Genomic DNA, 24,696 nt, shown 5'->3' on the forward strand with positions numbered 1-24,696 from the left:
GGTAATATGTACATGTGGGTAGAGTTAAAGTGACTATGCATAAATACTTAACAGAGTAGCAGCAGCGTAAAAAGGATGGGGTGGGGGGGCAGTGCAAATAGTCCGGGTAGCCATTATTAGCTGTTCAGGAGTCTTATGGCTTGGGGGTAGAAGCTGTTGAGAAGTCTTTTGGACCTAGACTTGGCACTCCGGTACTGCTTGCCGTGCGGTAGCAGAGAGAACAGTCTATGACTAGGGTGGCTGGAGTCTTTGACAATTTTGAGGGCCTTCCTCTGACACCGCCTGGTATAGAGGTCCTGGATGGCAGGGAGCTTTGCCCCAGTGATGTACTGGGCCGTACGCACTACCCTCTGTAGTGCCTTGCGGTCAGAGGCCAAGCAGTTGCCATACCAGGCGGTGATGCAACCAGTCAGGATGCTCTCGATGGTGCAGCTGTAGAATTTTTTGAGGATCTGAGGACCCATGCCAAATCTTTTTAGTCTCCTGAGGGGGAATAGGCTTAGTAGGCAGGTAACAAATATGACTTAGTACTTGGTGGCAAAACCCTTGTTGGCAATCACAGAGGTCAGACGTTTCTTGTAGTTGGCCACCAGGTTTGCACAAATCTCAGGAGGGATTTTGTCCCACTCCTCTTTGCAGATCTTCTCCAAGTCATTAAGGTTTCAAGGCTGACCTTTGGCAACTCGAACCCTCAGCTCCCTCCACAGATGTTCTATGGGATTAAGGTCTGGAGACTGGCTAGGCATCTAGGACCTTAATGTGCTTCTTCTTGAGCCACTCCTTTGTTGCCTTGGCCGTGTGTTTTGGGTCATTGTGATAATGGAATACCCATCCACGACCCATTTTCAATGCCCTGGCTGAGGGAAGGAGGTTCTCACCCAAGATTTGACGGTAAATGGCGCCGTCCATCGTCCCTTTGATGCGGTGAAGTTGTCCTGTCCCCTTAACAGAAAAACACCCCCAAAGCATAATGTTTCCACCTCCATGTTTGACGGTGGGGATGGTGTTCTTGGGGTCATAGGCAGCATTCCTCCTCCTCCAAACACGGCGAGTTGAGTTGATGCCAAAGAGCTCGATTTTGGTCTCATCTGACCACAACACTTTCACCCAGTTCTCCTCTGAATCATTCAGATGTTCATTGGCAAGCTTCAGACGGGCCTGTATATGTGCTTTCTTGAGCAGGGGGACCTTGCGGGCGCTGCAGGATTTCAGTCCTTCAAGGCGTAGTGTGTTACCAATTGTTTTCTTGGTAACTATGGTCCCAGCTGCCTTGAGATCATTGACAAGATCCTCCCATGTAGTTCTGGGCTGATTCTTCACCGTTCTCATGATCATTGCAATTCCACGAGGTGAGATCTTGCATGGAGCCCCAGGCCGAGGGACATTGACAGTTCTTTTGTGTTTTTTCCATTTGCGAATAATCGCACCAACTGTTGTCACCTTCTCACCAAGCTGCTTGGTGATGGTCTTGTAGCCCATTCCAGCCTTGTGTAGGTCTACAATCTTGTCCCTGACATCCTTGGAGAGCTCTTTGGTCTTGGCCATGGTGGCGAGTTTGGAATCTGATTGATTGATTGCTTCTGTGGACAGGTGTCTTTTATACAGGTAACAAACTGAGATTAGGAGCACTCCCTTTAAGAGTGTGCTCCTAATCTCAGCTCGTTACCTGTATAAAAGACACCTGGGAGCCAGAAATCTTTCTGATTGAGAGGGGGTCAAATACTTATTTCCCTCATTAAAATGCAAATCAATTTATTAAAATGTTGTCATACGTTTTTCTGGATTTTGTTGTTGTTATTCTGTCACTCACTGTTCAAATGAACCTACCATTAAAATTATAGACTTTATAGACATTTCTTTGTCAGTGGGCAAACGTACAAAATCAGCAGGGGGAGAACAAGTCCACTTCTCAAACCAACCCATTGCAGGGACTGAATACATTTTTTAAATGTTATTTGTCACTGCAGTAATTGTGTCGGATTGCCATAACAATGTTGTGTCTAATGACCCAACACTCATTCATATATCAGTAATATCACTATTATCTTAATACCTAATGTCAAATTCCAAATCTGAATTCCAAAGTTTAATAATACACATGTATAAATGTACCCAGGAAGAAAAGCATGTAGAGGGCACGCTGGGCTAATGAGAGTCCATATAGATGGGGATGTGCTGAAGTGATTCAAGGTCAAAGGAAACCACATTCATTTCCTCATGGCAACAGCAAAACCATAACAAATCCTGATAAACATCGCTGTTGGTGCAACATCATAACTACACCCAATCAGCTGCAATTACTCTGAAAGAACACCACGCACACACAATGGCCAAATAACTGGGAGTTAAGTATTTATTTGATTCATTCATCTCTTTACACACAAATATGTAAAATAGAGGTCATGTTTAAATGGGAAATTAACACAGGAAAATGCACCCACTTACTCATAAAACAAACTAAACTTTGAATGCTGTGAAAATTATTTATGATACAAATGTTACCAGTGTGAGAGAAGTTAATTGTCTGCATGCCTCATTTTCAGGCCAAATATAATTGTACAAAGTTTGTTATTCTAAAATAAGAATTTTAAATCTATGAAAGCACAATAAATCTCAGCAGCTAATTTAAGTGTTTTAGCATTACTCTCTTTTTCAACATTATTTTCACTGGGCAGGGCTATCTAGAGGGGTTGGGTTAAACGCGGATGCAGAAGACAAATTTCGGTTGAATGTATTCAGTTGTGCAACTGACTAGGTATCCCCTTTCTCTTTCCCTTATATTGCTTTGGCAAATCCCACCCTATCGTTGTCCCGGTCAAAGACTGTGTAGTAAGCTCCAATGAAGACATCTCCCAGAGTCCAGCCAGGGAAGCCTGTGGCGAAAAATCCTAAAAGGCAGACTTTCTTGCCCTTACTAGTCCACTGTTCATGCACGTGCGCACGCCCGCACACACACACACACACACACACACACACACACACACACACACACACACACACACACACACACACACACACACAGTTAAGAAGGTAAGAAGGAGCACCAGTGACATCTACTGATATGCTAACAAGGTTTCTATTCTATAATGATGCTAAATTATTCCACTTTATATTTCCATATGCCTTTTACTTTCCTAGACTCTGACTGTGCTAACATTACAGTACCATATAGTGCATTTCGTTTTCTCTACAAACTGTCTGATATACTATATATACTGTACTTACCCTGAGAATATAATGTTCTCCAGTCAGAGGGTAGACCTTTCCACTGACAGCGAAGGAGACGGTGGGGAGGGAGGACACTTTCTCACAGTCAACCGTGTACTGTGAAACAACAGGGAAATGACAGCTAGCGTTTAACAACAGTCAGACTACCCTCTCACAGCTAACATGCTTCAATGTCAATAGAATCGCTAGAGAGTTGTGAAATGGCTATTCGAGGACCTATTTAGCATCATGATTACAATTATTTTTACTCCCTTGGGTTTGGTAGATACCAGGACGATATACTCGTCGGTTGGTATGCATTTTCAAAAGAAAAGGATTAGGGAGATAGAGAGAAGAGATAGAGAGTAATAGGAGATTCTAGTCTCTGTCATCTGTCATGTTCTACCTTTCCACGGTTCCAGGACACAGCTCCGACAGCCTTCTGCAGAGCACTGATCTCATCATAAGGACCTAGGATCAGGGAGGTGCCAGTGTCCACTACGGCCTCACAGCCACCTTTACACAGCTTGACATCCTCCCCAACGTTCAAACTGCCAAAGACACCCAAATATTTAGTTAGAGAAATATACTGAACAAAATTATTAACGCAACAATTTCAACGATTCAACGAGTTACAGTTCAGACAAGGAAATCAGTCAATTGATATATATTAATTAGGCCTTAATCTATGGATGTCACATGACTGGGCAGGAGCCCAGCCATGGGTGGGCCTGGGAGGGCATAGGCCCACCCACTGGGGAGTCAGGCCCAGCCAATCAGAATACGTTTCTCCACACAAAAGGGCTTTATTACAGACAGAAATACTCCTCAGATCCTCAGGGGATCTTTTATTTCAGCTCATGAAACATGGGACCAACACTTAACATGTGTCCAATCAAAAACGCATCTTCTGACCAATGGCTAAAATAATATGTAAATTGTGTAAATAACTCTCTAACAAAACCAATGGTCCAAACCTCATATCTCTATCATAATCCGTTGAATTTCTATTGGAGTAAAAGCAGGGTAAAAAATCGGGAAATTAGCATTGAGCGTACTGCAAGCTTTTTATTTTCAAAGCCTTTTAGTTTATTTCAGCTCGTGCCATGCTAATTTAGCAGAAACAACTTGTACATTCTCAAAATGTAAAATCCTCAAAGGTTTCGGCGACAGAGCTCGGTGCATTTTATCGGATGTATGCAGTTCCGAAATCGGACTTTTTGTATATAATGTTAACGATATGTTAGAGATAGATCCCACTGAACGATTCAGAACATGAAGAATCATATTTGTCTCTGTAAAATGTATTTTATAACATAAGGAAGTGAAATGTCATCACCAATGCACGTTTTCACCCACTCTGGGCAGAGTGGGTGTACACCCTAATGACTGTCCCATGAAAATCTAACTTTTAAAAGTTAATATTCTGTTAACTCATAGCCAGATAATGTTGTTGACTCATCCTATACTTGTATTTGTGGCCAAAGCATAAATTGGAGAAAGAAAACACTTCAAAAACCCCACCTCAAACTTGTCTCTCAAACAGACCGTTTAAAAAAATGCTTGCTATTTCCTCAAATGCTTGCTATTTCCTCATGGAGGATGAGCTGGCCAATCAGCGGACTACTCGCATGAATATTTTTAATGACCATGTTACAAATGAATGGAGGCTTGTTGTGCAATTAAACTGAACGTCACAGCGTAGCTTGGAAGAAACTGTAAGTAGTATGTTTCCTTGCCGAGGAATGATGCCAGCTGTGCTGCGGACTGAGGCTCAGGTAAGGTGAGAATAATAATAATAATATGCCATTTAGCAGACGCTTTTATCCAAAGCGACTTACAGTCATGCGTGCATACATTTTTGTGTATGGGTGGTCCCGGGGATCGAACCCACTACCTTGGCGTTACAAGCGCCATGCTCTACCAGCTGAGCTACAGAGGACCACTATGGGACAGGATGAGGGTGATGTATCCAAGGAACTCAACGTCTGACACCCCGAACACACACTTTTCTGTGTTGAGTCTGGCCCCGATCTCGAAGAGCTGACAAAACACCTGCTGCAAGTGAGAATCGTGCTCTGTCTGTGATGCACAGTGTACCACAATGTCATCCAAACAGATTTACACTCCAGGGATGCCTGCCAGGAGAAGAGTCATAATCTTCTGGAAACAGCTGGGCGTGGAGCTGAGTCAGAATGGCATGCGTTTGTACCTGAACAGCCCCCTGTCATGTGCCAGGGGAACCTGGAGGGATCCCTGCCTCAGGTCTAATTTGCTGAATAACGTGGACCCATAAAAATGGGTTGTGAGCTCCTCAGCGGTTGGTAGCGGGTCCTTGTCGGAGATAATCGCTTTGTTCACGGCCCTGAGGTCCATGCAAATTTGAAGATCGCTATTTTTCTTGGGTGCAATGACCAGGTTTGAGACCCATGGTGAGGTGTTAAGGAGGTTGTCAAGTCCGTTGTCAATGGGCTTCCGAAGGGTCAGCGGAACCCTCCGCAATGGCTAGATTACTGGCTTGACCTCTTTGTTGACTGTAGGCCGATGAGGTGAACTAGCACCTCAGAAAGTTGTGAGTACTCCGTAGGCACTGGTGTAGGAAAGTGCTGCACACGTGCACCAGTTGAATCTGACAACTTGAACCCTAGGGCATGAAATAAGTCCAGTCTGAGGATGTTAGCGCCATCTGTTGCAATGTAGAACTTGGTGGTCGGTGTGGTTTTGTTGTTGTAACAGACTGGCAGTGAGACAGTCCCAATGATTGAGATCGGTGTGTGGTTGTAGCTGTAGAGGGATACTGCTGGTCTCTGCAGTGGCACGTGTGAGAAGAATGAGTCATAAGTGGCTTTGTTCAAAAGTGACACTTTTTCTCCAGTGTCAATCACCAGTGAGGTTTTAACACCCTCAATGTAGCAGTCACATTGCTTGGCCGCAACTGAGTCATCATGTACAGAGTTAATGGAGACTGGTGAACTTTGACCTGCATCTGCTCGATGCTGTCCTGCCGCTGCTGAACGACAACAATGGGCAAAAGGATTGTATTTGTTGCAGTTCTTGCAGCGTTGCCCTTTTGCTGGACATGGAGATGCTCTTGTAGCATGCCCACTGGAGCCACAATTAGAACAATGAAGCCCCCCAGTGGTTTCCTGCTCATTTTGCACTGGTGCCTCAGCCAGTGTGTGAAGCCCCGCCCACTGAGATGCGCTCTGTAGTTTATGTAGGTCAGCGAGAGCAACTTCCATTTGTTTTCCAGTGCTTTCTCCAGTGTCAGCTCTTCGGTCTCTAACAACAATTTCTCCCTCAGTGGAGCACATGACGATTTTTCAATGAACTGATCACGTACAAATTCGTTTTCGAGTGGTCCCACTAGCTCTCTCAAGGAGGAGACAAACTGTGCTACGGACTCACCCAGCAGTTGGGCTCATTGTCTAAAGAGAAAACTATGCATGATCACACTGCGTGAGCCACTGTAGTGTTCCAAGAGAGCTTGGACCGCCGATGTAAACTTGTTATCTACTGGCTTTAGAGTGGAGATGACATATTGTCCCTCAGCACCGAGACAGTGGAGTAGAATCGCCCGTTTGTGCAGCTCCATGCAGATTGATAACTATCATATACATCTGGGCTCCCGAGTGGCGCAGCGGTCTAAGGCACTGCATCTCAGTGCTTGAGGTGTCACTACAGACCCCCTGGTTCGATTCCAGGCTGTATCACAACCGGCTGTGATTCGGGGTCCCATAGGGCGGCGCCCAGTGTCGTCCGGGTTTGGCCGGTGTAGGCCGTCATTGTAAATAAGAATTTGTTCTTAACTGACTTGCCTAGTTAAATTTAAAAAAAGGATTGAAACCAGCGATTCCATGGAACAGGTGGATCTCCCAAGACCGATGGAGATTGTGGAGGTAAGCTAAACTCGGCCATCCTCCTCGCCAAATGTTACAAATGCACTGAGGCTTTTTGTGCAATTAAACTGAACATCTTTACTTCAGATCAACATGTTAACATCTCGTACAAACTCACCTATCCAAACCTCACACCTCTGTGCATGGACAATATGACTGATACATTCTTAAAGCAACAGTATTCAATACTCAACTGAGCTACGACACCATATTACTGAACACAACAGACAGGTATACACCAACACCATTCTGTTGTTGGGATATGCCGATACCCTTCCAAAACAGAAAAGTTTATTTTAAATATACTTAATTACAATTTTTGGGGACAAAAATGTTTTCACACATATTGTAATTAATTATAGGTCATATTTCATAGAAATCTGGAAACACTGGACAGTTACTTTAAAATAAAAAAAACACTGGCTAGCAGCACTAACCCGTCCATGTGGATGTTCCAGAGGTCCTTTGTGGTGACGTTGACATAGTGGAAGTCCCCAGTGTAGTATGCAGGGTCAGTCCCTCCCAGCACTAGCTGTCCCCCTGGCTGGTTGGAGGAGATCCTGTCACAGAACAGTAGTGCCCATCAGAAGACAGCATCTACAGTACATTTCCAGTGGTACAAGTAGATTTCTAAAACTGCCATGTTAACTTACAGTTATTCTGCTCAATGGGACTTTCTGGATAAATAAGTATAAAATACAATAATGATCTGTGTTCCACTTCACTATCGCCACTCACCTGTGGTTGAGGTAGAAGGAGAAAACATTCTCCGCCAACAACTTCTCTCTCATTATGTTGTCAAAGACAGGGCTCATGGCATCATCCGTTGGGTAAGACATACCCAGAACTCCATCGAACCTAGCACCAACGAAGTTCGCTCCATATATCTTGACGGCCTCACCAAACACCTGATCTTTTACGGATACACTTCCAATCTGACAGAAGAGCAAAGAAGACGATTTAAAACTATATCATCTGTCAGTGACAACAGTTCATTTCTCCTCCTTTCCAAACTTACTGTGCATGTATCCTGGCTGAGATACCCGGTTACACTTCCCAGTCCATAATGCATTGAAAAGTCTTTTCCACCCTTGACATATGTGCTGGACTTGGTATCATTGTATTTCCTGTGAATCACTGCAATAAAACGTTAAACAGACAGTGCCTTGCAAAAGTATTCATCCCCCTTGCCGTTTTTCCTATTTTGTTGCATTACAACCTGTAATTTAAATGGATTTTTATTTGGATTTCATGTAATGGACATACACAAGATAGTCCAAATTGGTGAAGTGGAATGAAAAAAATAACTTGTTTCAAAGAAATTCTATAAAATAAGTAATGGCAAAGTGGTGCGTGCATATGTATTCACCCCCTTTGCTATGAAGCCCCTAAATAAGATCTGGTGCAACCAATTACCTTCAGAAGTCACATAATTAGTTAAATAAAGTCCACCTATGTGCAATCTAAGTGTCACATGATCTGTCACATGATCTCAGTATATATACACCTGTTCTGAAAGGCCCCAGTGTCTGCAACACCACTAAGCAAGGGGAACCACCAAGCAAGCGGCTCTCCAAACAGTTCAGGGACAAAGTTGTCATTAATCAGAGAGGCAACAAAGAGACCAAAGATAACACTGAAGGAGCTACAAAGCTCCACAGTGGAGATTGGAGTATATGTCCATAGGACCACTTTAAGTTGTACACTCCACAGAGCTGGGCTTTACGGAAGAGTGTATCGTATCTGAAGATTATGCCTTTGTTAAATGTTTTTCATGACGAAATGGAATGTTGGTTATGTTAGTATCAAAAGGCAATATTTAGTATAAGGTAACATATAATAGACAGGAAGTGTATTGTAAACTGGCCAGCAGAGGGAGCCCATCTTGTTGCATTGGTTATAAATAGGGGTACACGAAGAAGATAGGACAGAGCAGACATTAGAATTGGACGCCACTGCTCTCCGGACCACGCGTGTCTGTAAACTCATGCTGAAGCTTGTGGTCTGAATAAACCTTATGATCAATGTTCAGTATGAGCAGACTCCTTTTGTTGACAGCAATAATTGCCACCATTCATCATATACTACAAGTGGTTAGAAAAAAGCCATTGCTTAAAGAAAAAAATAAGCAAACATGTTTGGTGTTCGCCAAAAGGCATGTGGGAGACTCCCAAACATATGGAAGAAGGTACTCTGGTCAGATGAGACTAAAATTGAGCTTTTTGACCATCAAGGAAAATGCTATGTCTGGCGCAAACCCAACACCTCTCATCACCCCGAGAACAACATCCCCACAGTGAATCATGGTGGTGGCAGCATCATGCTGTGGGGATGTTTTTCATTGGCAGGGACTGGGAAACTGGTCAGAATTGAAGGAATGATGGATGACGCTAAATACAGGGAAATTCTTGAGGGAAACCTGTTTCAGTCTTCCAGAGATTTGAAACTGGGACGGAGGTTCACCTTCCAGCAGTACAATGACCCTAAGCATACTGCTTAAGCAACACTTGAGTGGTTTAAGGGGAAACATTTAAATGTCTTGGAATGGCCTAGTCAAAGCCCAGACCTCAATGCAATTGAGAATCTGTGGTATGACTTAAAGATTGCTGTACACCAGCGGAACCCATCCAACTTCAAGGAGCTGGAGCAGTTTTGCCTTGAAGAATGGGCAAATATCCCAGTGGCTAGATGTGCCAAGCTTATAGAGACATACCCCAAGAGACTTGCAGCTGTAATTGCTGCAATAGGTGGCTCTACAAAGTATTGACTTTGGGGGGGTGAATAGTTATGCACGCTCAAGTTTTCTGTTTTTTTGTCTTATTTCTTGTTTGTTTCACAATAAAACATATTTTGCATCTTCAAAGTGGTAGGCATGTTGTGTAAATCAAATGATACAAACCCCCAAAAAATCAATTTTAATTCCAGGTTGTAAGGCAACAAAATAGGAAAAATGCCAAGGGGGGTGAATACTTTCGCAAGCCACTGTACATCATCAGTTTGAAATTGTATTTTCTGAACAAACAACTAGCTAAGACATTAAGTCACATTCACAATGTTTATTCCTAATATTGACATAAATGTCACTCAGACATTAAATCGCCCTTGGGTTTGGTCTCTCTTTCTTTTTAAACCTTATATCCATTTACTCCAAATATACACTGAGTGTGCAAAACATTAGAAACACCTTCCTAATATTGAGTTGCACCCCCTTTTGCCCTCAGAACAGCCTCAATTCGTCGGGGCATGGACTCTAGAAGGTGTCGAAAGCGTTCCCCAGGGATGCTGGCCCATGTTGACTCCAATGCCCACAGTTGTGTCAAGTTGGCTGGATGTCCTTTGGGTGGTGGACCATTCTTGATACATACAGGAAATGTTGAGTGTGAAAAACCCAGCAGCGTTGCAGTTATTGACACACTCAAACCGGTGCGCCTGGCACCTACTACCATGACCCGTTCAAAGGCACTTAAATATTTTGTCTTGCCCATTCACCCTCTGAATAGCACACATACACAACCCATATTTGAATTGTCTCAATGCTTAAAAATCCTTCTTTACCTTGTCTCCTCCCCTTCATCTAGACTGACTGAAGTGGACTTAATAGGTGACATCAATAAGGGATCATAGCTTTCACCTCCTGGATTTACCTGGTCAGTCTATGTCATGGAAATAGCAGTGTTCTTAATTTTTTGTACACTCAGTGTATATTTCCATATGCCTTTTACTTTCCTAGACTCTGACTGTGCTAACATTAAATTGCAGTATCATATAATATACATGATATTCCTAGAGTAAAAAAGAATTGTACATTCAGTGTATATGCTACAGGGAATAGTCTGAGAAAATGCTACCCATGTGCACAATGCATGATGAGACTTACAGCATGTGATGTCAGCGACGGAGCACTTGGAAGAGGGCACCCAGAGATCGTTGGATCCAGTGTCAAAGGTCACCCTGAACATTTGAGGTGGGGTTCCTAGACTAATCTCTCCATAGAACTGAGCCTGGAGACACAATCACATCAACGATGAAGAAGATATATCAAAACCAATGCACAATGATTAATGCATAATGGGCGAAGTATGACTTGAGTTACTGTGCATAAGGCCCCTTACTGTGCAAATGAAATAGGACTTTTATATGACTTATACTGTGCATAAGGCGGGCAGACCCTTACATCAACATAGTTCCTCAGAACCACTTTGCTGGGCCCACTGGCGTCATCGTCGTCAAAGGTGTCGGAGTAGGAATCATGGAATAGATTACTGAAATCCCTCTCTGAGTCAGACATAGATTGCCTCAAGGACTTAAACTTTGTGAGGGGAATACTGGATAGCAAAATCAACAAAAAAGGTACAGGACATAAGGATCTTCTCAGTGCCTCTAGGACCTTTATCAAGCCTTCACTAAGTATGAACAAGTAATAATGTTTTAAGCAGTATACTTTTATACAGATCTCCAGCAATCTATTTTTATTTCTACATAATTCATATAGAATTACTGCATAATTTAGGTAATGTTCAGTTGCAAACCACACATAACTAATGCAGTTAATAATGCACATGTTTTATAAATGAACTAGAAATGTTATTAAAAACATATCTGCTGTGTATCATACCGTATGAGCGACTCGGACGTCCACGCACAAGTTGCTAACACACTGAGATATAAAATCTTCATTTTGAGGCTTTCTTGTGGTTGTTGTCGATGCAAGTTCTGATGGCTTCTCCACCACTGCTGTGATGTTGGACTGTAGAGTAAGGATCCATAGACTGGATATCGTCTCTCCTGAGAGGAATTTATACAAATCTTTGTTTGCTTGTTGCTGTGTACCTGTCACTCCTGTCATGCAACACATTACCTACCTGAGGCTAATTCCCAGGTTCAAATATTGGAGCTAAGCTAATTCTTATTGATGTAGGCTATGCGGGCGGCAGGTAGCCTAGCGGTTAAGAGTGTTGGGCAAGCCAAAAATGTTGCTGGTTCAAATCCCCAAGACAACTAGCTGAGAAATCTGCTGATGTGCCTTTGAGAAAGGCACTTAACCCTAATTGCTCCAGGGTCGCCATCAATAATGGCTGATCCCTGGCTGTGACCCCACTCTCCGAGGGTGTCTCAGGGGGAGTGGGATATGCAAAAATAAATTTGCAATTCACACATGTGTATAATACCCACTTGTACATGTGTGAAGTAGGACAAATATAAGCACCACCCTAATTATGATTATCTTGATGCAGCGCTCCACCTGAGGAAGAATGTGTGTCATTCAGAATGCATTGTGTGCTTCTGCTCTTAAACAATCAAGATTAAAGGAATATTTCAATATTTACAATCTGTTTAAGCAGTTGGTTCAATTATATACTGAAGATGGCAGCTGTCGTATGAATGATAAATGATAAACATGCCAGTGAAATATGTAAAACTGGAGCCAAAAAAATACCCCAAAATACACAGTATCTTCTCCCCATTGGTCTGCCATCAATCATGACATCGTAGTGACCCCCTCCATGTGATACAGGCAGTTGAGGCAGAGTACAAGATGCCGTACCAAGTTAAGGATAGGGCTATGAGTGGCTCCAGCCAGGCAGAAGGCCTCATCCACCAGCAGTCCCCAGCCTCGTAGAGTCTTAAGGGCACTGGCACACACTTCCCTGGAGCTCCAGCCTAAACCTCCTCCTCATCTCACCCATCAACACAGCAAACTCTGTCATGGAACCCTGGAGTACAGACAGCATGTCAGGGCGACGTGTATGCTGTGAGCGAAGAAAAGCGCAGGACACCGAGCTACTGGCAGACGAACTTTACTTGCACAGTAATCAAAAATACAAACAAAACCTCCAAACAGGGAGGAACAAAATACGCATACACCCGAACACTGCCGACCTCACGGAAAACAATCACACACAATAACCAATGAGAGACAGGGGGTTATAAAGGAAATACAATGTAACATAATGGGAAACAGGTGAAAACAATCAAGACAAACTAGACAAACACCGAAACATAGATCGGTGGCAGCTAGTACTCCGGGGACGACGAACACCGAAGCCTGCCCGAGCAAGGAGGAGGAGCAGCCTCGGCTGATTCCGTGACACAGCAATACTTTTCTTTAGTAAGGCCTTGCAAACATCATTGGTATCTGTTGACAAGTACAGCTTCAGGTTATTTGGTTGCAGGCTCTAAATGGAATCCTCCTTGTCGCAGAAGTAAAATCTGCTAATATCAATAACTTTTGGGGAATACAAGAAATACAACATCCAGTTTGTGATAATTACACGTTAACTAGGCCTACACATGGATTACCTAGAAATGACTACTTAATAATAAAGTAAGAACACTGTTCTTGAAAATAGGGATTCATCTTACATATCTTGTTGTGATTCTCTTCCATACCCCTACTGTAACTCAAAGTTTATGCCATACCATAATGTTTTGCACTGGCAATGATATTTGAGTGTGTTTCTTCGCTGTCATTGGCCAGCAGAATCACATCAAACAGGAATATCTCATCAGGGTTCATGGTCAGCAGTCTTTCATTCACTTCCTGGATGGCCTGGGGAGGATAAAAGCATGCAAAACAAACTTCATTTCTGAAGAAATAATATTTCTGAAGAAAGACGTATTCAAACTATTAATGTATTCATTCATAAATGAATTACCACATCTGTGTATTTTACTAACTGTGCATACAGAATGGATGCTTAAAATTATGAATGTTCACCTTGATGAACGAAAAAGCATCTCTCTTTCTCAAAGGTTCTGTTTCTCCATGGACTTGCTCAGCGTCTGATTACACTTCAACAACCACAGCCTGAGTTGCGTCTCTCTAGAGACAGAAAGAAACATTCAATAATATTGCTCAAACATTGATAATACCCCATAGCCTACAAGTAGTTGTTCTGGGGGACTATTATGAGTACCTGTAACTAGACAGATTTGCCGCAGGATATTTGACATGTCGATGTCTCACCTGCTTGACATCGGGATTAGGATTGAATATTGTCCTGGTATTTTACAACTCTTCCATCCTGAGAATAAATCACTTTTCTCCCGGTTAACCCGGTATTTCCCGCCAAAACCGGAAGTGTAATTCAAAAGCATATAAAGCATATAGGCGTATATCTGGATTTGATTAGAGATTTGATCGAAAATTCAAGCCTGATGCTACCTGAGCCATACATTAAATACATTTTATGAGCCCTACATTAAAGACATGTTATGAGCCCAAGCCCAAATGATTGTGTCGTTATCCAATACATGCAGTACCAGTCAGAAGTTTGGACACACCTACTCATTCAAGGGTTTTTCTTTATTTTTACTATTTTCTACATAGTGGAATAATAGTGAAGACATCAAAACCATGAAAGAACACATATAGAATCATGTAGTAACCAAAAATTTGTTAAACAAATCAAAATATATTTTATATTTGAGATTCTTCAAAGTAGCCACCCTTTGCCTTGATGACAGCTTTGCACACTCTTGTCATTCTCTCAACCAGCTTCACCTGGAATGCTTTTCCAACAGTCTTGAAGAAGTTCCCACATATGCTGAGCACCTGTTGGCTGCTTTTCCTTCACTCTGCGGTCCAACTCATCCCAAACCATCTCAATTGGGTTGAGGTCAGGTGATTGTGGAGGCCAGGTCATCTGATGCAGCACTCCATCACTCTCGTTCTTGGTAAAATAGCCCTTACACAGCCTGGAGGTGTGTTGGGTCATTGTCCGGTTGAAAAACAAATGATAGTCCCACTAATCGCAAACCAGATGGGATGGCGTATTGCTGCAGAATGCTGTGGTAGCCATGCTGGTTAAGTGTGCCTTGAATTCTAAATAAATCACAGAGAGCGTCACCAGCAAAGCACCCCCACAACATCACACCTCCTCCTCCATGCTTCACGGTGGGAACCACACATGCAGAGATCATCCTTTCATCTACTCTGCGTCTCACAAAGACACGGGGGTTGGAACAAAAAATCTCAAATTTGGACTGATCAGACCAAAGGACAGATTTCCACCGGTCTAATGTCCATTTGCTCATGTTTCTTGGCCCAAGCAAGTCTCTTCTTATTATTGGTGTTCTTTAGTAGTGGTTTCTTTGCAGCAAATCGACAATGAAGGCCTGATTCACACAGTCTCCTCTGAACAGTTGATGTTGAGATGTGTCTGTGACTTGAACTCTGTGAAGCATTTATTTGGGCTGCAATTTCTGAGGCTGGTAACTCTAATGAACTTATCCTCTGCAGCAGAGGTAACTCTGGTTCTTCCTTTCCTGTGGTGGTCCTCATGAGAGCCAGCTTCATCATAGCGCTTGATGGTTTTTGCGACTGCACACAACTTTTCCGGATTGACTGACCTTCATGTCTTGATGGACTGTCGTTTCTCTTTGCTTATTTGAGCTGTTCTTGCCATAATATGGACTTGGTGTTTTACCAAATAGGGCTATCTTCTGTATACCACCCCTACCTTGTCACAACACAACTGATTGGCTCAAACGCATTAAGAAGGAAAGAAATTCCACAAATGAACTTTTAAGAAGGCACACCTGTTAATTGAAATGCATTCCAGGTGACTACCTCATGAAGCTGGTTGAGAGAATGCCAAGAGTGTGCAAAGCTGTGGGACATCTTTTGTTTTTCAACAGGACTATGACCCAACACACCTCCAGGCTGTGTAAGGGCTATTTTACCAAGAACGAGAGTGATGGAGTGCTGCATCAGATGACCTGGCCTCCACAATCACCCGACCTCAACCCAATTGAAATGGTTTGGGATGAATTGGACCGCAGAGTGAAGGAAAAGCAGCCAACAAGTGCTCAGCATATGTGGGAACTCCTTCAAGACTGTTGGAAAATTATTCCAGGTGAAGCTGGTTGAGAGAATGCCAAGAGGCATCAAGGCAAAGGGTGGCTACTTTGAAGAATCTCAAATATAAAATATATTTTGATTTGTTTAACACTTTTTTGGTTACTACATTCTATGTGTTCTTTCATAGTTTTGATGTCTTCACTATTATTCCACAATGTAGAAAAACCCTTGAATGAGTAGGTGTGTCCAAACTTTTGACTGGTACTGTATATGATATAGGTATAGGCTACTGCACATTACTCACAACATAACAACATGAAAGCCCATTGATGTAGCTAGCTATAGCCTATGCTCTCTTGGGTAAATAAATGAAACAAGCTCCAGTAGGCTTATCTTTTTGAGTGTGAACTGTATTACTGTAGGCCTACTGTATTGTGTTATACTGTATTATATGGACTGGAATTACGCACCTCCTTCAAACCATGATCAAGTTGGGAGAGAACATGCAATTCTGGTGCAGCACATGCGGCCTACAAAGTTACAAATATAGGCTAGCGAATTTGATTTCAATTTTGAAATATAATAGGGCCTATTTCTATAATTAGTAGGCATATATATATATATATATATATATATATATATATATATATATATATATATATATATATATATATATATATATATATATATACTTACCTTTATAATATTCCCTAATGTTATTAGCCTACCTCCTCTTTCTCTCTATATTGTTGCTTCGTTCCTTCCTCGCTTTCAACAGTTAAATTAAATACGTTTTGTTGTCCTTATCTTCATCATTCTAATGACATGCTTGAATAATATAGTACTAGAATTAGATGCAGACGGCTTCCACTTCTCTTCACGAAGATTGAATGGTTATGGGTCTGAATAAATAACTGCTATAGCCTACCGCCATTGCGCGTTCGCCCTTTTTTCAAACTACTTGTGAGTTCTATTGGCTGCTGTATTTATCATTCAGCAAACAAGAGCTTGCATCCCTCTTCTAATAGTCTACTGGTGTAAGAAATGCACAAAAAAATGCTAAGCTAAGGAGCTTTTTTAAGGAGAGAGGCCAGTGGAGCACAGGTGCGTGCGTATTGCGCAAGAGACAGAGGCTATAAATTAGAAGCTTATTATGCATAATTTATTAGCTAAATAAAAGGCCAATACTGCATTGAATGTATTACCTGAAAGAGGTAGGCTAGGACATCGATATACAGTATGTGCCTATATCCATCTTGAACAGGATTATCTATTTTGGATGATTGACCATACAGAGAACAGAGAGAATGCTGTAGAGAAGCCAGATTTAGACATCGCATATAATTTAACAGTTCCATTTCACGTCATGCTGTTCATATAAATAATTTATGGTAATTTACCGGTTTCTCGCAGTTATTTATCCTGGGAAAAGGGAGTGGTTTTGGGCAGTAAATCTCGGGAACTGGGTTCCAGCCATTCAACCCTAATTGGGATTGCACACCATTGAAACCATCCATCTTGATAATGCAGAAGAGAGAGAAAAAATTAATAAAAATAACCCAAACAATCTCCAAACTCTCTAAAGTTTCTTAATGAAAACTGTCAATAGACTCAGGAATAGGCATTTGTGCAAAATTGTCTATTTGAATAGGCTATAATGACAAACATGTATTGAACAAATTATGCAGAATAAGGTATAATGTGGAACGGTGCTTGGATCGCCGTTATGTACTGTATAGCCAACATCAGATTGCCCTACCTACCTTGGTTTGCCTTGCTACAGTGTTTTTCCGTACTGAGAAACAGATACTTAACCAATACTGCCATCTGCTGCACAGGAGTAGTAGTACCAGCAAAACTACAGAAGTTATCCCCTAAAAACTAACATTATTATAATCAAGGTAATATTTGTACTCCAAAATGAATATTAAGAAAAGAAAATAAAGCTAAACCTTATTGATAAGATTCTTAATATTTCATTGGATTTGAGTCCATGTTTATTTGTCATGGAAACCATATAGTCACAGCGGAAGCTATGATTATTATTAGCAACTATTTAAACATTTATTTTTATAAATTCATGACCACTTTCAGCATAAATAAAATAGTCAGAGAGCTCCATCTATAGCGCACATGTAGATTGAGTATGATTGGAGATAAATGAGATAAAAATCAATCGTTATTTGCTCAATAAACAGATGATGGAGGGGTTGACTATTGACTCATGGAGGCACCGATGTTACTTTGTTGTAACTGAACCGGATTAGTCTAGGTATCTTCCTGTGTTCATGCAAATGTTTGCGTTTTTAACCTTGGTTTCCTTTCAAAATGGAATATGATACCGTACTGTAGTATTGGTCCATCCCATGTTTATACAACATATCCAGACTACTGTTCTACTGTTCTACTGTTCTACTGTTCTACTGTTCTACTGTTCTCTTCTCTAATACTGAGGTGGAGCCAAACATTCCAATGCTGTACGGGTTCCCTGACTCACACACACACACACACACACACACACACACACACACACACACACACACACACACACACACACACACACACACACACACACACACAATGTGTGGTGTCACTGTGTGTACATGAGGTGTGGTATTCAATGCTTCAGTTACATGTGTTGAGGAAATACATCAAAGCTCCCTACCATCTACAAGCTGTAACAAAATGGAGGGATGGGATGATTGGGATCAAGAAGTGGACTAGACACATCATTGGAATTTAAATTTCTGGAAACAAACGTGTCTATTATCATTGGAGAAAAGGTGAGTCAATCAATTTACCAGTGTGATATTTACACATTTAAAATTAACCCACTCAATGATCAATCCACCATTACAGAAAGATTTGTGTAAACCAGAATACACAGTTTATTGAGCTGTTTAATACTAGTAAAAAGCATCAGTAACATAATTTACTCAAAGATGTTATTGTAAACAAAGGTGTGATACTGCAGGAAAATATTGAAGGCTACGCCCTAACTGAGTTGGCCTTTCTATGCTTAGCAATGAACTATGTGAAATGCATATATTGGTCTAAGCAGAAGAATAGCTATTTATCTTCCACATGAGACCACGTCTTCTCACTGATCAAACACTTCATACAGAATGTTTATGGGCCGATACAGCCACTTTCAGGCTTTCAGGGCCAAGTGACTTCCTTCCCCTCATTTGTTGTAATCCTGTAACTCCCTTTTGCTGGAGAACTGCATGGATGAATGATAAAGTAGTACAGTCTTCAAGTAGGCTACAGTAATAAGGATAAAACTACACTGGTACTGAAACAGTGAGTACTACCTTAGTTTTTACATATACGTTTCCCTATATTGTAAGTAAAACCTGATTCTCTCAGAATATAGGTATCTATTAATAAAACAATTGTTTGCCTGTTGTACGGTTGTTGGTTGTGTTCATGTGAACAAAGACTCGAGCTCTTGAGATACAAGCTCTTGTGGTACTCTGTCTTTTCATTATCTTTGTTCTAATGCTCAAATACTGTCTCTTTGAACTAGCAGCTACTGTATAAAACATATTGTATTGGGTTTTAGGGATATTGTCCATTGAGTGTCCATCTTTGTATTGACTTTTCCTTACTGTTGACACATTCCGGTGGTGGAAAAAGTATCCAATTGTCATACTTGAGTAGAATTAAAGATACCTTAATAGAAAATGACTCAAGTAAAAGTGAAAGTCACCCAGTAAAATACTACTTGAGTAAAAGTCTAAAAGTATTTGATTTTAAATATACTGTATCAAAGTAAATGTAATTGCTAAAATATACTTAAGTATCAAAAGTAAAAGTACAAGTACAAATAATTTCAAATTCCTTATATTAACAGGCCAGACGGCACCATTTTCTTGTTTTTTATTTATTTACGGATAGCCAGGGACACACTCCAACACTCAGACATCATTTACAAATTAAGCATGTGTATTTAGTGAGTCCGCCAGATCAAAGACAGTAGGGATGACCAGGGATGTTCTCTTGATAAGGGCGTGAATTTAACAATTTTCCTGTCCTGCTAAGCATTCAAAATGTAACAAATACTTTTGGGTGTCAGGGAAATGTATGGAGTAAAAAGTACATCATTTTCTTTAGGAATTCAGTAAAGTAAAAGTAAAAGTAATGTACAGATACAAAAAAAAACGACTTAAGTAGTATTTTTACTTAAGTACTTTACACCACTGACACATTCCAATTGAAAAGCACCTGTATGAATATATTTACATCATGTAAAGTAAAGAAAAGTAATCCGCTGTGCTATGGTAATTTTGTTTGAAATACCATTTAGAAAATAATGTTATCAGGGAGTGCAGCACACCCTGTTTTAATCTGCCTTTGTGGAGCTGTCAGCACTCAACCATGCAGTTGTTTAACAATGGTGGTGGCTAAGTATCCACTCTCCTCTGTCATGGCAACCATGTTTTTGCAAGCAGAGGCACAATATTTTGTGTGTAAGAAAGAATGGGTGTTGGGTACAACTTGAGTTTAAACCAGTAGTGTAAAGTACTTAAGTAAAAATAATTTAAAGTACTACTTAAGTAGTTTTTTGGGGTATCTGTACTTTACTTTACTATTTCTATTTTTGACAACTTTTACTTTTACTCCACTACATTCCTAAAGTAAATAATGTACTTTTTACTCCATACATTTTCTCTAACACCCAAAAGTATTTGTTACATTTCGAATGCTTAGCAGGACAGGAAAATGGTCCAATTCACCCACTTATCAAGAGAGCATCCCTGGTCATCCCTACTGCCTCTGATCTGGCGGACTCACTAAACACAAATGCTTCATTTGTAAATGATGTCTGAATGTTGGAGGATGCCCCTGGCTATCCATAAATTAAAAAAACAAGAAAATTGTGCCGTCTGGTTTGCTTAATATAAAGAATGTGAAATGATTTATACTTTTACTTTTGATACTTAAGTATATTTAAAACCACACACTTTTAGACTTTTACTCAAGTAGTATTTTGCTAGGTGACTTTCACTTTTACTTGAGTCATTTTCTATTAAGGTATCTTTACTTTTACTCAAGTATGACAATCGGGTACTTTTTCCACCACTGGTTTAAACATAATTTCAACATCAATGCTATGATCTCCAAACTATTATCTGTAAACCTAACAAAAATGGTCTAAGGCAATGAAATTATTAGTACTTTATCTTACCAGAGGGGACTGCTGAGGAGCAACAGTACAGTAACTGTGTTAAAGTAGCAGTTGGTGTCAACAGACACAGTAGCATCCTGAGCTATGAATTACCCAAATTGCTTTTCCTCATTGCCTGTGTTTGCTGTTTGCTCTCGATTCTAGGTCTCAGCTATTCACCCCATACATACACCATGTTTCCTACAACCCCATTAACTAAGGGCACCGTAACCCCTAACACTACTGCCAGCCCCACAACCGCCGCTCCTGGGTTTATAGACCAACTACTGAACAAGATTCCCTGTGAGTAACCCCGTAATCCCCCCTCTCCCTTTACCCCCCCCCCCCTTCCTCTGACACCCCTCCTCTGACACCCCCCACCCTCTCCTGAGTGGGCACCCCTACGCTGCCCCCCTTCTGTCCCACTTTCAACAGACATGGCAGGGGAGAGCTGCCTGCCTGCCTGCCTGGGCACCTGTCTCCATGTGTCATATCTAATTTCACTCCCAGCGCACATTTCTTAGCTCTCCATTTTCACTTATTATACAAGTTTATTTCTCCTGAATCTTGTTGGCTGTGCTCTTGCTGCATGCTTCAGATGTGTGTCATGGTGAGACAAGTTGACTACACTGACTCTCTCAAGACTCGGCAGCTAGGGGCTGCTGCTCTCACATAAATACAAGGCAAATTTATTTTCGAATAGCTCTCCATTTCTACTTGTTACAAGTGAATCTCTCCTTAATCCTGCTGGCTGTGCTCTTGCCTCATGCTTCAGATGTCTGTCACAATGAGACAAACTGCTGTCTTTTCTTGTCTCCCGCAGTGCCAAGATGGGCTATTTACACCATCTTTGCCGTCATCGTCTTGATGTTTTTGGTGTGTATTATCTGCATCTGTGCGAAATGCTGCTGCAAGAGCAAGAAAAAGAGAAAAAAGAAGCCGGACGCTCATATCAATCTACAAGGGGTGAATGGTTCCTCAACTACATCGCTAGTAAGTACAGGGAGTAGTAGTAGTAGTAGTAGTAGTAGTAGTAGTAGTAGTAGTAGTAGTAGTAGCTTGGTCTTGGTGGGAGCATCTGCTCCATTTGATCCATTTATTTTTGCTTAGACTGGTCGCTGTTGTTGAGAAGGAGTGAGGTAGAGGTGCAGCTTTAGCTCCTCATGTCTGTTAGGATGGGCCGCTGATTGAGGGATTGGTTGGCTGGCCGGTGAATGTGATTAGCTGGTTCAAGCTATGACAGTGTTCTTGATGGGCAGGTCCAACCTGGCTCGGATGATGCAGGCTACGGCTCAGCTAAAAACCGGGGAAGACTGCTCTACTCTCTGGAATACAAGGCACAAGAGGTTAGAATGCACTTAATTAGTCTTCTGAACTTGTAACTTGATCAAAATACTGTAGCCACCACAAGCCATAGAACCAGAGTTCCCATTTGATCACAGATTAAACAAGATATTAATTATCACACATATCAAGAGAAATGTCTGCTTTTTCAAAATATCACTGAAGTATACGTCAATGTGTCTTTATTTTTCTACCATACAGTGATATTGCGTGTGTGTGAGGCAGCCTTATCTTCCCCTACTATCTTTGACTATCCTGCCATCTCTCATCCCCTGCAGCTGACAGTGGGGCTCAAAGAGGCTGCAGCTCTGACAGCCATGGACCGGAGAGGCACCTCTGACCCCTATGTTAAAGTCTACATCACCCCCAACAAGTCAAAGACATTCGAAACTAAGGTCTTCAGGAAAACCCTCAACCCCGTGTTCAATGAACACTTCAAATTTAAGGTATTTGAGGAGTATTATACATATGTTATTATAGCAGTATTACCAGACAGTCTACCAATTTGAGAGGATTTTAAACAGTGTAAGTGAGTCTGTGTTCCTGCACCACTCTTGACTCTTGCCTGTCTATCTTGTGTCCAGATTGACAAGGCTGAGCTAAATGAGTCCACCATAGTCATGAAAGTGTTCGACTTCGATAGATTCTCCAAACACGACATCATTGGGGAGCTGAGGCTGCAGCTCGGAAACATTGACTGGAACCATGTGATTGAAGAGTGGGAAGACCTGAGAGAACCCTCCAAGATTGAGGTCAGGAGATTTAGTTGATTTCTGGAACCAAATAGTGCAGGTCAAACATTTTTTTTCAAACGGCATTTGAATATCACAAAGTTCTCAAATCTAGCCATAGGCCTACATACTGAATTTTTACATGAGGCCTACATTCCCTTGACATCTATAGGCCCACATACTGAATTTCCACATGGTAGTTAATGTTGTTTCTTGTTATCTACTGTGATTACAGGATGAAATTCTGGGGGAGATCTGCTTCTCGTTGCGCTACGTCCCCACCACTAACAAGCTGACTGTTGTCATCCTGGAAGCCAAGAACCTAAAGAGTATGGACAGAGGGGGCTCATCAGGTAGGTCCAAGCCTTGCTCTCTGAGAGGAAGACTGAGTGGTGGTTTTGCTGAAGAGGCTAGTTATGATTAGCCTGGAATCCAGACCTGTTTTGTGCTGACATTCCACTCCTTGTACTCAGTCAGTGTCATGCGCCAAACATATAACATGGAGTAACAAAGAGTGCAATGTTACCACAAAACAAGTCGGATTCCAGGCTAAGTTATTAATTAAACAAATAATACTACATTATTATTGAGGCCAGTTTTTGATTATCACAAAAAATACTGCATTATTTGTGAGGCAGTGGATGCTCAAACTACACTCCACCTTCATTCATGTACACTGTAGATCCCTATGTAAAAGTGCAGCTAGCTCTGGACAAGAAGAAGTGGAAGAGAAAGAAGACATCTGTTAAAAAGTCGACACTGAATCCCTACTTCAACGAATCCTTTACGTTTGATGTGTCGTTTGAACAAATTCAAGTAAGTATGATCTTATCTCAGAATATGGCTAAGATGAAGCCTTTTGGCTCTTCAGCCAGTTACAAGCTCAACAGCCTGCATGCTATGGAGCTCCAGAAAAGAGGCCATCCCTTTACATCATAATGTTATTTTGTGGCCAAATTCATTTAAACAAAAAGGTGATGGGACATCCTCTGTAGAAGCACAGTTTGCAGTGACTGTTCTCTGCTGTTGCTCCCTCCAGAGGGTTCAGCTGATGATCTCTGTGTGGGACCATGACAAGTTGACCAGGAACGACGCCATAGGGAAGATTTTCCTGGGTTGTGATGCTGCAGGGAACCAGCTGAGGCACTGGGCAGACATGCTGTCCAACCCCCGTAGGCCTGTGGCCCAGTGGCACAACCTGCTTTCCAACGAACAGGTGGACTCCACCCTCGACCTCAAACACTCAGTCAGGATCCCCTTCATCAATAAGAACTTTTGAGAAATCTTAGACTCGCTTGCCAGACTCATGGCACTCAAGCAGCTGTGGGAAGAGGCTAGAGAAAATCCTCCTCCGTGGCCTGACATAACCAGATTCCTCCCTCTACTTCACTAAGCTAATAGCGGCTTGGAGGCCCTAGCACTTCTAAACACTGCAAAATACAGTGCCTTCAGAAAGTATTCACACCCCTTGACTTTTACAGCCTGAATTTAAAATGTATTACATTGAGATTTTTTTGTCACTGGCTTACACACATAGCCTAT

The 24,696-nt window shown here is 41.6% G+C and overlaps 2 protein-coding genes and 1 long non-coding RNA gene across 4 annotated transcripts; 1 reads left to right on the forward strand and 2 right to left on the reverse strand.

The window, feature by feature from the left end:
- Positions 1 to 1,829: 1,829 nt before the first annotated feature.
- LOC121540562 (cathepsin D-like) lies at positions 1,830 to 12,190 on the reverse strand. The gene is made up of 9 exons (XM_041849530.1): positions 11,722 to 12,190; positions 11,281 to 11,431; positions 10,984 to 11,107; positions 8,125 to 8,243; positions 7,845 to 8,041; positions 7,544 to 7,666; positions 3,614 to 3,758; positions 3,226 to 3,324; positions 1,830 to 2,922 (listed from the first exon to the last, which is right to left on the reverse strand). Exons 1-9 carry the CDS (start codon positions 11,781 to 11,783, stop codon positions 2,776 to 2,778), a joined length of 1,167 nt encoding a protein of 388 aa, XP_041705464.1. The 5' UTR covers positions 11,784 to 12,190; the 3' UTR covers positions 1,830 to 2,775.
- Positions 12,191 to 13,125: 935 nt separating this feature from the next.
- Positions 13,126 to 21,271, reverse strand: LOC121540563. 2 transcript variants are annotated; one of them, XR_005995509.2, is made up of 5 exons: positions 21,101 to 21,271; positions 17,310 to 17,426; positions 13,825 to 13,929; positions 13,527 to 13,656; positions 13,126 to 13,242 (listed from the first exon to the last, which is right to left on the reverse strand). It is a non-coding gene; the product is annotated as an uncharacterized LOC121540563 (long non-coding RNA). The 2 variants fall into 2 exon arrangements; XR_005995508.2 differs by having other exon boundaries at positions 13,126 to 13,656.
- LOC121540561 (synaptotagmin-1-like) lies at positions 18,606 to 24,652 on the forward strand. The gene is made up of 9 exons (XM_041849529.1): positions 18,606 to 18,692; positions 21,245 to 21,382; positions 21,903 to 22,072; positions 22,339 to 22,425; positions 22,702 to 22,869; positions 23,008 to 23,175; positions 23,390 to 23,507; positions 23,837 to 23,970; positions 24,194 to 24,652. Exons 2-9 carry the CDS (start codon positions 21,274 to 21,276, stop codon positions 24,431 to 24,433), a joined length of 1,194 nt encoding a protein of 397 aa, XP_041705463.1. The 5' UTR covers positions 18,606 to 18,692; positions 21,245 to 21,273; the 3' UTR covers positions 24,434 to 24,652.
- Positions 24,653 to 24,696: the final 44 nt, after the last annotated feature.

Source organism: Coregonus clupeaformis, chromosome 26 (assembly GCF_020615455.1).
Source record: "Coregonus clupeaformis isolate EN_2021a chromosome 26, ASM2061545v1, whole genome shotgun sequence".
NCBI classification, from domain to species: Eukaryota; Metazoa; Chordata; class Actinopteri; order Salmoniformes; family Salmonidae; genus Coregonus; species Coregonus clupeaformis.

Coding starts and splice junctions, on each gene's coding strand:
- LOC121540562 (XM_041849530.1), bottom strand. CDS start 11,783: ATGAAGATTTTATATCTCAGTGTGTTAGCAACTTGTGCGTGGACGTCC. Junction 8,244..10,983: donor CGTCGCTGACATCACATGCT/GTAAGTCTCATC, acceptor GTTTTATTGCAG/TGATTCACAGGAAATACAAT. Junction 8,042..8,124: donor TCAGCCAGGATACATGCACA/GTAAGTTTGGAA, acceptor CTCTTCTGTCAG/ATTGGAAGTGTATCCGTAAA.
- LOC121540561 (XM_041849529.1), top strand. CDS start 21,274: ATGTTTCCTACAACCCCATTAACTAAGGGCACCGTAACCCCTAACACT. Junction 21,383..21,902: donor ACTACTGAACAAGATTCCCT/GTGAGTAACCCC, acceptor TGTCTCCCGCAG/TGCCAAGATGGGCTATTTAC. Junction 23,971..24,193: donor TGTCGTTTGAACAAATTCAA/GTAAGTATGATC, acceptor TGCTCCCTCCAG/AGGGTTCAGCTGATGATCTC.